The 13,894-nt window shown below is 40.9% G+C and overlaps 1 protein-coding gene across 2 annotated transcripts in view; it reads right to left on the bottom strand.

Moving 5' to 3' along the window:
- The window catches only part of LOC145971676 (uncharacterized), a 60,335-nt gene that overhangs the window by 5,353 nt on the left and 41,088 nt on the right, over nt 1-13,894 (bottom strand). The window contains exon 1 of one of the 2 annotated variants that reach the window (XM_083099594.1): nt 1,511-3,227. The exons of the other annotated variant lie outside the window; for it this stretch is intronic. Coding sequence (XP_082955720.1) covers nt 1,511-1,649 — 139 coding nt within the window. The 5' untranslated portion in view covers nt 1,650-3,227. Of the gene's footprint in view, nt 1-1,510; nt 3,228-13,894 lie in introns of those variants that run through there. 2 annotated transcript variants of the gene reach the window in all.

Genomic DNA, 13,894 nt, shown 5'->3' with positions numbered 1-13,894 from the left:
TTCGATGAATCGCGTCATAAATTATGTCGACTAATGAAGTCGCTACTACTAAATAACAGCTCCGAGATTTACGTCTTTGGCGAGCTTTAATACGCGCCCCCCTCCCCCTCCGCTTCCCCAAAGCTTCGCGATATTTATTTATAACTCCGCGATGCGTTTCTTTTGCGCGCGCACGCATCCAGTGCGTTATCTTTGTATCTTTTTAGCCTCTCTCTCGTATATGAGCTGCGTGCGGAACTTGGCTGTATTTCTACGCGATGCGTAGCGTGGGTTGATTGGTATCGGTCTAAGCGTAGTCTTTGTTAGTACAAGAGAAAGTGCACTGTACGTACAATTATGCGTGATGAACGTGCGTTTAAAAAAGCAATGAGCGGGAGCTCTTCCTTCTCGAGTCGACCGCGCTCGTAGCATTTTAATGCTGAGAAACTTTGCACGACTAGGAAATAGCACGTATAAAGTAACAAATCATCACTCGCGTGGATACTTCGCACGAGTCGATTGCGTGCGAATTTCTTTTTGTACACGCGTTGAGATAGTGTGTACCTCGGTTTATGCGCTAACAAAATGATTGCGCGAGTTACATTAACATTACTGTTACTTTATGTAGATTCATGTGTGTGTGTCTTGCATTTCCGTACGTCGCGATTGTGACGTAGAATAGAAGATGGGAATTCCTTGCTTTTGCTCTTTGTTATTTAACATAATTTGTAATAATTATAATTTTTGCCAAGGTCTCTCTGTGAAATCTCGCGTTATAAATTGTTTCCAAGTTTATATTCTTGATATATCTTGTGAACATTATTGTTTAAGCTTGCAATCTTCAGTGGTTAAAATGCATAGAATCTCGAGATGATTGTGTTTCCATTATGGAATTAATTTTAAAACAACAAACTTATATTGTTATTTTAATTTGCTTGAATATTCTAATGATTAATCTCTTGACATTCTCTGTGTATGAATTTATTACATCGAGTTATCCTGCTAGCTTTGAGAATTTTTAATAGAGGGTCTTTAAAAGATGAATATTTAAGATGAGAGTTTTCAATTTTACGCTGCATAATTGATTGTTAAAATCTCAAAAATTGTAATTTTGAGAATAAAATGAAACGCTTATATAAATTACACAAAATTTTCGCTTCGAGCAATTTAAAATAAAATTTAAAATTGTCGAGCGCACAAACAACGGGTTTTTCGAATGCCTACAAGTCTAGGTACTATTAGAATAACGGGACCGCGGATGATTTCTGTACGAGAACACTCGAGTTCAAGGGGTTAATTAGGTTTGCGAGACGTCATGTCGTGCGAAACGAGGCCGATTTGTCTCGCGATTTTATCTATGCTCACGACCGATTCGCGCGGCAGCAAAAAAACCCCGCTAGATGCCGATGGATGCCGCGGTCTTCAGGTTGCGGTGGCGGACCGCTCGCCGATAACGAAAGGGCAAGGGTCGCGCCCTCCGCGGAGATGCCGGGTGGGGGGGTGTTGGCAGGGGGGGAGGGAAATTGCTTACCAGGCGTGGGAGGAGGGTCGGTCGGCGGATCCGGGAGTCTTGCTGGCGGCGAGTCCAACAGAGTCAGGATGCACAGAGCGGTGACCAAGATCGCGGCGAGTCCCACTCTGCATAATTTCCTCGTTCCCGCGACCGGCATGTTCTCTCTCCCTCTCTCTCTCTCTTCTTTCTTCCCTGTTATTATTTTTATCCGCGGTGGAAATCTTCATTCGTCGTGCACATTTGTCACAAGCGTAACGACGACGCGACGTTAAACCGCGGGCAGTTTATTTCGCGAGAGTCCTCCCTGCAAATGAAGCTTGTTTCGATAATGCGTCCTAGCCGCGACTGCATCTCGAATATAGACGTCATGCGGATCAACGCTGCGCAATCTTGACATTTATTTCATCCCGTAGACAATTTTTCCTGACTTTTTACGCTTTTTTCCAACAGATTCGCAGTCCGCTCGCACGTTTGCATTTTATTTATTTTTTCGTCTTCTGCGAAATTTTCCGTCTCCCTCCTCCTTCCTCTCGCATTCTTTCGAAAGCAAGTTTCCTATCTCGTTTGCTCGCGGCGATTCGATTCGTGACGGAGATTTAGCCACGGTTTCCTAACGAACTAGTTGTGGCTAATTATTCGAACTGCTGGCTACTTGGCGGTACAAACTTGCTCCGGAATCAGGTTCCTCTCGTCTCCGCGGTGATCTTATTTGATCTGTCGGTCGCCTTCGTCTCGGCACGCGTTCTCGCGACGCGTCGAAGAAAGAGATCGGCGGCGCCGATCATGTCGTTCCTAGAAGATCCATTCGCCTCATATAATCAACGTATCATAATCCTCATATAATCCATAGCTTTAAATAGTCGCGCGTAGGTTCCGGAGCAAGCGCACAAATTTGTCTCTGCCTCGCTTCGCGTGAAAAACGCCTCCCACGCGATCACGACAATGCGATCTCTCTCCTTCCTCGGCTTTGTAGGCAGACGACGACCATGTATGGTCGTCCTGCGGGGTCCGCGGCCTCGTCAATGTCTCTCTTCGCTTTCGATAATTCAATTACTCCGATTCGTTTTACTCGATCGATCTTCGAGCGCCGAGTTTTTCTGGCCGATCCTCCTTTTTTCGCCGCGACTCATCCAAGCGCGAAAACTTTTCAAGATCCCGCAGGTTATCGCTCCGCGATTACACTTTTGCCGCGGCAGGAGGAGAGGCTCACGTGCGCCGCACACCGTGACCATTTCGAATTCGTTTTCGTCTCGGCCCCGCCGATTTCACGCGCGGCCACCGAAAGTGGAACGCTCGGTTAGGACCGACAGGGATACCCGCCTCCTCTTAATCGTCGCGCCTCGCGCGCGGTCAGAATCGATTTCGCAGGCGTGAGAAACGCACGTCGGAATTAAATTAATCGTCACGGTATGATAGCCCCGGTGTAAAGAGCTCGCAGCCGAATCCGAGAGCGCGATCGGAATCTCTCGCGAATTAATTTACGACGTCCGTTTTAAATCGTGCTGTCCGGTCGCCGAGCACCGTGACTTCCTTCGGATTATCTCCTCGCGCACTTGAAAATTGAATTGCCCCCAGTAAAACACATTGGGAGAGATTGACCGAGAAAATTGGACAACTTGATACTTATTATTTTATCTCGATCCGCACTGACTTAGGACCGATTAATCGATTAATCGAGCGATGTTTCACGATGGGAGATCCTTAGCAGGACCCGTCGCGGGAGACTTTTCCTCATTGAGAGGAAAATTTTCCTTTGTATATCGTTCCTTTCTCTTCTCGTTGTTGACGCGCGAAAAAGTCACGTGTTCGCGATCGGGTCTTTTTTTCTCTCGCGGTTTCTCGCCTGTCGATGGGGTGCAGCACGTGGTCGGCGGATCGACCGACAAGATTGGTGCAACCTGGCCTGCGCGAGAGTCGAGAGCGTACTGCGTTCGAGCGGGAGGTTAACGCGCCACCGGGGCCTCGCATCGTCGTACGACTTTGGACCCGTTGCCTTAGCATGCCTCGCCAATGCGCTTTGCCATACCCCGTCCCTACTCGCCTTTGCCTCTTGCCTCGTCTCGACCTAACTCTTCTTGACTTGCTTTGACTTGCCTCTTAGCTTAGCTTTATCCCGCTCCTCTGGCTGCTCGGTCGGTCGGTCGGTCGCTTGTGCTTGTGCCTTTCGTACGTTCTGACAACGTTAGTTGAGTTTACCTTGTCGCATCCTTGTGGATCGCCTCGAGTTTCATATGCTCCTCTCCTTTCGTGTCTCCCTCGTCCTTCTGATCGTTTTACATTTCCGTTTTGTCGCCTCTGTACGCTTCTATCAATATCTCCTCGCGCTTGTTTTGCGGTACTGGGATGGGTTTCTGCGGTTTTCATAATAAATCAATCGAAAATTGATATTGTATAACTAATTAAACTAATTAATAATGAATTATAATAAATGATTTATAATAAATTACACAAATAAAATTGATACTAAATTATTAAATATTTGTTTTGAGGATAGCTATTAATAATGATAAATTTTCATAGTTGTAACAAAATGCAGCGAATAATTAAACATTAACAAAATATAAAAGCAAACTTAAAGAAATTTTCATACAATTATTCTCTTTATTTCATGTATTATTTCTGTATAATTCGTATAAACAGGACGACGTCTGAAAAGAATTAACGCTGTCCGTCATAGCATTTCGCGTGCTCCTTATAATTATAGTAATTTAAAGATAAATGTTTTCTTTGCGTTTCATTAATTTTCTTAGCGTTGAAGAATTAATTTTTCACTTGAAAAGATTGCATAAATACGTTCAGTTAGTTTAATCTTTGATATTTTCTTGGCTCCGACTTTCATTTTTAAAGACATGATATTTCTTTAAATAAAGATTATACATATATGATACGGATATTATCATACAATACATAAAAATGTTTATTGATAATATTTGTATTAATTTAAGAGAAGTAAAAATCTTTTTAATACATGTTTCCTTATCATGTATCAAAAAAACTACATAAAAAGTCTTTACAAAATTTTTAAATCTCTCTTTGCAGGCATTCTATTTCGTGGAAATGTATACAAGAAGTATTTTGTATTATTATAAATCGTACAGTTATTTCGCAGACGTATAAGCTTTATATAAAAGCAGCCTTGTATAGGCGCAGTCCTTTGTAAGCTCAAGCAATCTTTTGTACAGGTGCCTAGCAGCCTCTTTTACGTGCACATCTTTATATACGTAACGGAGTTTAAAGAAGTTTGAAAATTTTTAAATATACCATAAAGGCTCACTTATTGAACGTACGTTCACGGCGTATGCGAAAGATACACGATCGACGAACAGCATCGTTAATCGTCATGTCTCGCCGTCATAGTTTGAGATAAATCAAAGTGTGTCGCTGATTAATCTCGCGGGCGCGTCTAACACCGTGCAATTTTATTGTCGGCCCAATTCTGCCGATTATTTCAACGCGTCGCGTTGTTGACCGAACAAAAGAAGGTTCGAGTCACGATCGATATCGTATTGCGAGAGTCTAATCGCACGATCTCGATGATCCTGTGCGCCGCAGCAGAACTGATCGACCAGAACAGAAGTAAACACCGTGCCTTAGTTATAGACGGCAAAATTATTCATAGATCTAATTGTATGTATAAAAAGAATAGGAGAAAAATTCTAGATCGCTTATCTTAACAGTTTTTTCACGTTAGATGGAATGGACTGAATTAAAATTATCAAATCAAATCAACTATTGTGATAAATATTATTACCTAAGATGTGATATGATCAAAATAAAACATTAATTTAAAAATAAGGACTTAAAAATACTAATATGAATTGTGAGACGATGTAGCAAATTAATAAACTAATTTTTTTTATTGTAGTCTAACAAATATTTTACTAATTTATTTTAATCAATTATTTCGCGACAGATATTTAAATATTTCCGTTGTGCACGCAAGTTTTTAATTTTAATTCGATTTTTCATTTTTTTCTTCTCGCTGATAAATTCCTTATATTGCTCTTTCCAATATTATATTACAATATAAATAAAAATCAATGCGATTCTCTAAGAAGAGATAATTATATGACACCTGTTGCGTTAAATAAAGTTAATAAATTGGAGTTTCGTTTAAATCATCCTCCTGTATAATTTATGACGCGTCTATATGGACTTCTTAACGCGAGGATGACGATCATACAGACATAACTTACGGTGGGTTGTCGATTTTTTTAAGTCCCGCAACTTGGTTGGCCGCAAGAAAACACTGTTGCACGTTCTGCATCATTAGCTACGCCGTGCTTCGAAGTGCATCATCGTACACTGTAGTATTGAGGGGAAGAAAAGACGCGTCGCGTCGAAGATCGTCATGATTTGCGGAGGAATCATCGCGTGCAACGTCCATCTCGCTTCGAGTATATTGAGCATTACGTCGCAACACTTGACGATATATACATGTACATCTATATTATTAGATATATGTTTTGATTTTTGACAATTATATGAAATATCCATCTTTCAAATACGTTAATGTAATATTTAAAAGGAGATTAATTATTTATATTATCTTCATATAAAGAACCGCGACATACATTTTTTTTCTATATTTTATTGTACATTTAATTCATTTATTTTTAATTATTAATTATTAATGATTATATTCTATATCGATATTTTTTTAATTAAAATATTTATTTAATTTTTATTAATATTTATTTAATATTTATATTAAAGATTAAAGCTTCCATTTATTTTTTTATCGTGAAAGCAAACTGACTTGAAGTTTAGTAAATCGAATTTTTAATGTAACAGACGATTAAATTATATCTATACAAAGATTCTTTTTTTTATTTCTATAAGTTTAAATTTTTCAACAAATACATACAATAAATATCAAAAATGTCTCTTTCCAATTTTACGTATACAAAGTATCTTTACAGAATAATTAATCGCAGAATATACATAAATCTAATCATTTATCCATCTGATTAAAACTCGGCTTCACATTCATCAAAGTCTCCGCCATCGAAATTCCATTCCGACAATGATGGGGCCGACCTCTGTATTAACCGCACATTGCGATGGACGAAAAAGCACGCGGTCGAATGACTGTCGAAACCCCTTCCACGGATCATTAACTTTTTGCCGATCGCACGCGTGTCGCCAGATTCGAGGCACGCAATGAGCACACGCACACACACAATCGCCCCCTTCGCGAGTAGATTATCCCCCTAGTGGGCCCCTCGACGTGGCGGCGCGGCCGGTGGTAGATTAATTTCAACGCGCGCGCGCGCGCGCGCGTGTGCTTTTCCCCGCTCGCCGCTCGCAAAAAAAGTCACGCTCGTATATATTACGATGGTGGTGGTACACGGCGGATAGATAGATAGATCCCCCTTCGCCGTGATCTACAACCACGACGAAGCAAATCGCCGTCGCGCATCGAGCGGGAATACGTCCCTGAGGCTTTCCGCGCGTCCTTAACAACCGAGTGACCGAGATGTATTATATACGATCGCGTCTTCTCTCTTCTGCCTCCCTCCCCGTTTGCTCCATATCCTCCCCTTTCGCATACACCTTGGTGTACACTAGGCGGACCCAGGACGCGCGGTGAATCTCCACCAAGCGCGCGCTCTCGCACGCTTCGACTCTTATTCCTATCCTGTCACGACCAGTCGCATCATTAGGCCATCCGGTATTACAAATGACGTTGAAGGGACTCCCCAGGCTCCTCCACCTCTTCTTTGTACTCCTGTCCTCCCTCTACCTCTTACCTATCATCGTTCCTTCTCTCTTATCCTCTCGTTCTCTCGCTTTTTCGAGATGCGACGAGCCTCCTCCGGCTTTTCTATCTCCAGCTGGTTGCCGAGAGTCAATCCGGCGAAACGTCGCTTTAACTGGATCGATACGAGCGCCACGGCAAAAACCGGCAAGCAAGTCATAAGCATTTATGAGTTTCTTACCGGCGATAATAAGTTTGGAACGATTGCTGTTTGTATCATTGCGCGAGATGTATTGCGGCCGTTCCTCTTCTTCTACGGGGCGACATTCTTGGGACGAGAGCCGCGTGCGTATCGAAGGAACCGTGGTGCCGTATCCTCGTGCCTTATTTGCACCTTCTTTTTCACCGATCGTTCGATATTAACATACCGACTCTGTTTTGTGAGATTCGTCAAGTTAAGTCGAGCGCGTCTGACTCCGATCGACTTCACCTACTGCCCGCTGCTATGATCGATGGATCGACCGATCCGTACGTCGAACGATCGTTTGCCACAATACATATCGCTGCATTAGCCCTCACGTGACGTTCATCGCAGCAGGTGATGCACACGCGCTGCGATTCCTGGAAATCGTGTAACACGCGAGTGTCATAATTCAGAGCAAAAAATGAAGAGTAAAAACAGCGCATTCTCTCAAATACAGATGCGATTTCTTTCTCTCACGGTTTCGATTCCTTCTTCCTTTCGTGTTACACGCCACCACCGCCGTTATCGTAATTTCTGCAAAAAGTCCTCCTTAGCGATCGTTCGGTAGCGATCACAATCGCGTCAGGAAGATTTAAATGCAATTTCCCCGCGTGCTTGGACAGTACGCGATAGTCATACAACATTGTTCAACGCGCGATCGACTTTGAGGCGCGCAAGCAGCTCACGCTTCACGGTGGTCAGGATAACGAAAGAAAAGGGGAAACGAGAATAAAGAGAGATGAACGTGAAAGAATTTAGAAGAGAGACCGAATCGAAGAGGCGAAAATACAGTAGCATGTGAAAGGTCAGGCAATGGAAATGAGACGAGATAAAGTCATTTATAAAGGTGAAATGATAAAAATTTTATTAAATGGTACTTTCATGACTAGTATGTATGATACCATAGTTTCTTAAAATATGTAACAGTTAATTTTAATTTAATGTAGAATATAACGCATTTTTTAAAATAAAATTAAAGATTGTTTCTCGTGCAAATTTTCAATTTATCACACTTCAAATTTTGTTAAATGATACTTTCATGACTAGTATGTGCATAAAAAATAGTTTCTTACATAAAACATACAACAGTTAATTTTAATTTAATGTAAAATAACGCATTTTTCAAAATAAAATTAAAGATTATTTCTCGTGCAAATTTTCAATTTATTACACTTCAAATTTTATCAAATGGTACTTTTATGACTAGTATGTATAAAAAAATAGTTTCTTACATAAAACATACAACAGTTAATTTAATGTAAAATAACGCGTTCAAAATAAAATTAAATATTATTTCTTGTGCAAATTTTCAATTTATCACACTTCACTTGCCGCGTTTCAATCATAATTGTCGAGGATAAAACAAGTTTCCGATTTCATTAGCGATCTTGCACGTTTTGTCGGAGAGAGATGATATAGAAAAAGATATAGAAAAAAATACAATACATCCACGACCTCCGCGTAGCGACTTAAGTAAAGTGCGTGCGAGGAATCGCGCGAGCTTTTCCGGCGTGCGCTCCTCCGGCCTTCCAGCGCTAATTAAGTAGTTAAGAATCGTAGTGGAATACCGGCAATTATCCAGGATTATATTCCGATAATCCGGCGGACGTTTCCTGCTTCGTCGCCGGAACGCGCAAAACGGCCGGTTCGTACGTGACACGACTTACACCCCGCGAATTACGACGCGCAAGTAGACGCCACTCTCTTGGAGACGAGCCGTTATATCTCCTCGCCGCGGGGCTTCCAATCGGCGGATTTATGCATCGGTAATTACTTTCCTATCTGGCGGGAGCTAATGGGTATAGGCAAAGCCGGAGGAACCGATCGTTTCCTAGTTGAGAGACCTAGAGACGGCAACGGCTACTCACCGCCGATCCTCTTCTTCTTCTTACATCGTAGGTTGCTACCGCCGGATTGCCGGACCGCCCATCGCGAGCGTCTACATCGTGTTCGATAAAATGGTCGGTGCACCTGATAATCTCCGCCGCGATTAATCGACGGAGATACCCGCTAATTTTTTCCGAAAAAAAAGCCGCAGCGTTCCCTACTACTCCGACCTCGGGATTTCATCGGCATTACGAGCGCATTATTTTTGATCATCGGAACATTAGAAGAGAATAGATCCACGTCGCTAATAATAAAGTAGGTTTTTCGCTCGATAAAATTTCACGGTTGTCTCGAGAAAAAGGTTGCGGATATTCTCTCCCTTAAGCGTATCTTAAATTTAGTTTAATGCTCGGAATTTTCTGATCAGATAATTAGAATAGTTGAATCATTGGCTTCGCTTGAATTATATATATTGTTGAAACTCTTGAATTATATATGTTTTATATTTCTATGTTTCACTTATTCGTTTTAAAAGAAAATATATATTATTTATCGATGCGAGATATTTCTATCTTTCTTGAGTTAATTTATAGAAATATCTTACACCTATGCGTTTTTCTTATATATTATATCACACAGTAACTTTATAAAAGAATGTCATACTTGAATATAAAAATAATTGAAACCAAAAAAATATTAAAAATTGTTATTATGCAATCTTTTTGTACAAAAAAATTGATTTTTAAATATGAAGAAAATTAAGAAAACTTATAAAAAAAGGTTTCTCTTATCAGTCAAAAAATAAAACATGATTTTCAATAATTTAATCGCCGTTTCCGCGAAAAAATTCCTTTTCGAAATGTTTGTTTCTTCACCTGCGATATTCCACGATTACGTTTTATCTCCGATGCTTTTTCTCGAACGTTTTGCGAACAATGATCTTTATATTCTTGTTTCTTCGAGATTTACCGGTTCTGCAACTGTCTGGTAATGCGTTCGATAAAGCGGTATCTGAAATTTCACGCAATCGAGGCCACAATAACATCTTCGGATTCTCGACATAATATAAGATTATTCCAACTTTGTACCTTTACTTCGTTACACGCTCTTAAATTTTTGTTCTGGTTGGTCAATATCTCGTTTATTGCCGTTATACGCGTGCATCTTATTTCGAGACACGTGTTATGGAAACAGCTGTGCAAAATTGTTATGAGCAATTCGATTTTTTGTGTTCGACTGTTAGCGTTCCCAATATAAGTTCATTTTCTTTTTATCAATTTCTGCAATAAAATTATGAGTGCCTTGAACAAAAAAAGAGAGACAAAAAGAAATTTATGACATACAAAATTGAATTTTGTTAAGCTAGTTTCTTGCACTTATAGAATTACATTAATTTATAATAAGAGATATTCTGCTTAATTTATAAATACCACTTTTTGTATAATATTTTTATAGAAATTTTTTTATTAATAATTGTATAAATTATCTTCTTATAAATATATTTATATCGTTATTCTCTCAGATACCAAATACATATAACTAATATATATGCTATGTAACAAATATACTATAACAGCATATAAAATGTATAAACGAATTGAAAACATATTATTATAATCAATTATATATTTGTGATTTTATTTGCTAAATAAAAATTTTTCTTGTCTTATACGCATTAAACTTTCTTAGATCTAATACAAAACATGCATTGTTATTTTTAATATTGTGATAATATGTTTTATATGCTCATCGTTAGAATGAAGTTTTGAATCTTTGAGAGGATTCCTTACATTCTTCTCACAGTTCAATTTTCGCTACCGCGCGAACATTCAGATGATGGTTATAAGGAAGGCAGAAAGCTATAAGGAAGGTACGATGGGAAACGATTTCTCGATCCTTCAGAGTCACGACCTCTCTCTATGGACGCCTTCTCATCGGTCTACCATCTCGTGTTGTTTGCGTTTGGTTTACGTGTATGCTCGCGAAAATTTCTCCCCCTGCATTTCTCAAAGAGCGAGAAGCGCAATAACTCTCCCTAAAAGTTCCCCTGCGTTTACAATCGGGCAGACTTTAGCGGCAACTTTTGTTATTCGGTTCCGAACAATCAAGAAGTAGCGTTCTCCATCATCTCAATCTTCCTGATTACACGCACGGGATGGAAGTGACGCATAAAAAGATGCCCCTAATAACAGAAGTTGACGTAGCAGTCGCTTCCGCCTTTATCGCTCTTGCCTCACTCGTCGTGGACGTCGACGAGTCGAGCCTCGGAGATAGAATAGGACGCGAGGTAATTAAATGGACTGGCTGTCCGCTTCGCGAAGGTCCATCGTTCTTATGCGCGCGTATTCCATTAACCGAGAAGAGAGCTCGTAAGTCTTGCTGGCGAGCCTGTGAATCGTGCAACGTGCATGCATACGCGCCAGAGAGTCGAGAGTAAGGAACAGAATGAGATGGCACAGAATGAGAACCGAAGGAGAATAGGCAAGAAATTTAAGAAGATTCTCTGTTAGGATGCGTGTGCCATGAGACGAGACGTTACACGCGCGTGGGAGAGCGCATCGCCATAAAAGAACAATGCCACAATGCTCGTTCAAGCATTACCAGCGCGAGATGACGGTAAGCATCCACTGATCCGTGCACTACCGAGCAACAAATAGATTCTTTTTTTCTCCTTTTGTATATCGTATATCATTCAAGGTTAGTTCTCTCTATTAAAAGATAAAAATTTTCTTTATTAAAGCACATTATTTTCGAAAATAATTTATTTATATTTTTGCTTTCTATATTTTTTAAATTAATATATTTTTCTGCTTTTTTATAAAATGTACTATTTCCCTAGTATATAATTATTTTTCTCTTAAAATTAAAATTGTGCTCTTAAATTATTTTCTTGCAAGTGGCAAATTTTAATAATTACTTTAATAATAAATAATAAAATAATAACTTTAGCTATTGGATATAAAAGAATTTATAAAGAGAATTTGTACTTAAAAAAGTATTTAATAATTTTGAAATTGTAATTGTCGAGTAAAGACACTTATTATCAGATTAATTTTTATTTCACTTCTGCCTAACGTTATCTCGCGTCATTAAACGAATTTCCAGACAAGTAATTAACAGTGTCCTCAGCGGGATCAATTAGCAAGTATTCTCGTCTATTTCACCGTATCTAGACATTCCGATCACGCAAATATAATAAGACCGTGTCATCCCATAAGAATTCAGCGACCGTTAAATGCTGAGAATTTATGATAATGAAGGTCTTATATGAGCGTGCATTACATCGTAATGATCTTTAATATTTAATTTCGCCATTGTCTCGCTCGTACTTTCGAGGGAGATCGTTACAAGAGACGCGGAACGATACAGCAAATAAATCAGACGGAAAAAAACGCTGAAAGAGGAAGTCGTTACAGCTGCGACAGCTGTGCACAATTTCTCGCCTGTTCATATTGCCGTGAAATCGGCTTTTGCGTAGGAAACGCGATTAAACTTGTTTAAACTCGTTATACAAGCGTGACGAGCGAGTCCGGCAAAAAAAGACGCATCCGGTTTCAATACAGTCAGATCGATCGATATACGGAGCAAATCGATCGGGAGGGTACCTCATCCCGCGTCACTGAAACTGATGTAAGATACCTGCGGATAGAAACTCGCTGCCGCGTACGATGATTTGCGAATCGCGATTCACGCCTGTCCTCGATCTCCCGACGCAACGGTACCGATCCCCCTCCCCCGCCCGCCCCCCCTTTCGGCGTCCCTTAATACCCTGCACCCCCTGCATTCCCCGTTATTCGCAAGTGCGGCAACGAGCACTCTTATCTGGATATATGGAATCGCGTGATGCGGTCGCGGGTAGACAACGGTAATGGCGAGACGTGCAAAACCGTGAATGGGAAAATCGTGACGGTGGCTCCGGGCGATTTTGCTGCGGTCGCGTTAATTCCGCCGCGAAATACGCTTAATAGATATTCCCGTCGGGGCAAAGAAAATTATTCGTTCCGGTCTATTTTTTTGCTCGACGTTTATGCAACGGTTTCTTGCGCGGTGAAGGAAAATCCTCGTCCCGCTGACGCGAGGCCATAACCATTTCCGAGAGATTCGTGCCCCTGATGACGCGCGGTAACCATAATCAGAAAGGAGTAAGCATCCTCTCTTCGTGTATCGCTGCGAAGAAGCGATATATTCCGTTGGGTCGGCTGCAAAGGTCGAGCGAGGAAGGAAGGAAGGTTCGCGCCAAAGAAGCGTAGAAATCGAAACCGAGGCAAAACCGCTGCGGCAAAGCGATTGCAGTCCGCAGTTGAGAGAAAGAGGGGCCCCGGTGGCTTTAATGCATGTAAAACGCGGGGAGTGCAGTACCTGGCGAGCGCAGGTACTACCCCAGAAGTAACAAAACCGCTAAATTATCGGCTTGTGTCCCGCTCTCCTCTCCGAGGAGCTCTCTCGAGTCAGCTCGACTGCAACCGCGAGACGAGCGGGCGAGTCTTAGATACCTCGTCAGTTATTCCAGGGGAATATGAGTGAAGCTGATGTACCTAAAGGATTCAACGTGATAGACGTGAGTCATAATATGCGCAGTCGCGTACCCGCTGATCAAACTATTTTTTCCCCCCGTCTCGTTCTGGATGAT

This window comes from Camponotus vicinus, unplaced genomic scaffold (assembly GCF_025532165.1).
Source record: "Camponotus vicinus isolate PSW18456_S1 unplaced genomic scaffold, iyCamVici1.0 SCAF_5, whole genome shotgun sequence".
Taxonomy (NCBI): Eukaryota; Metazoa; Arthropoda; class Insecta; order Hymenoptera; family Formicidae; genus Camponotus; species Camponotus vicinus.
This window is presented reverse-complemented; position numbering and strand designations above follow the sequence as displayed.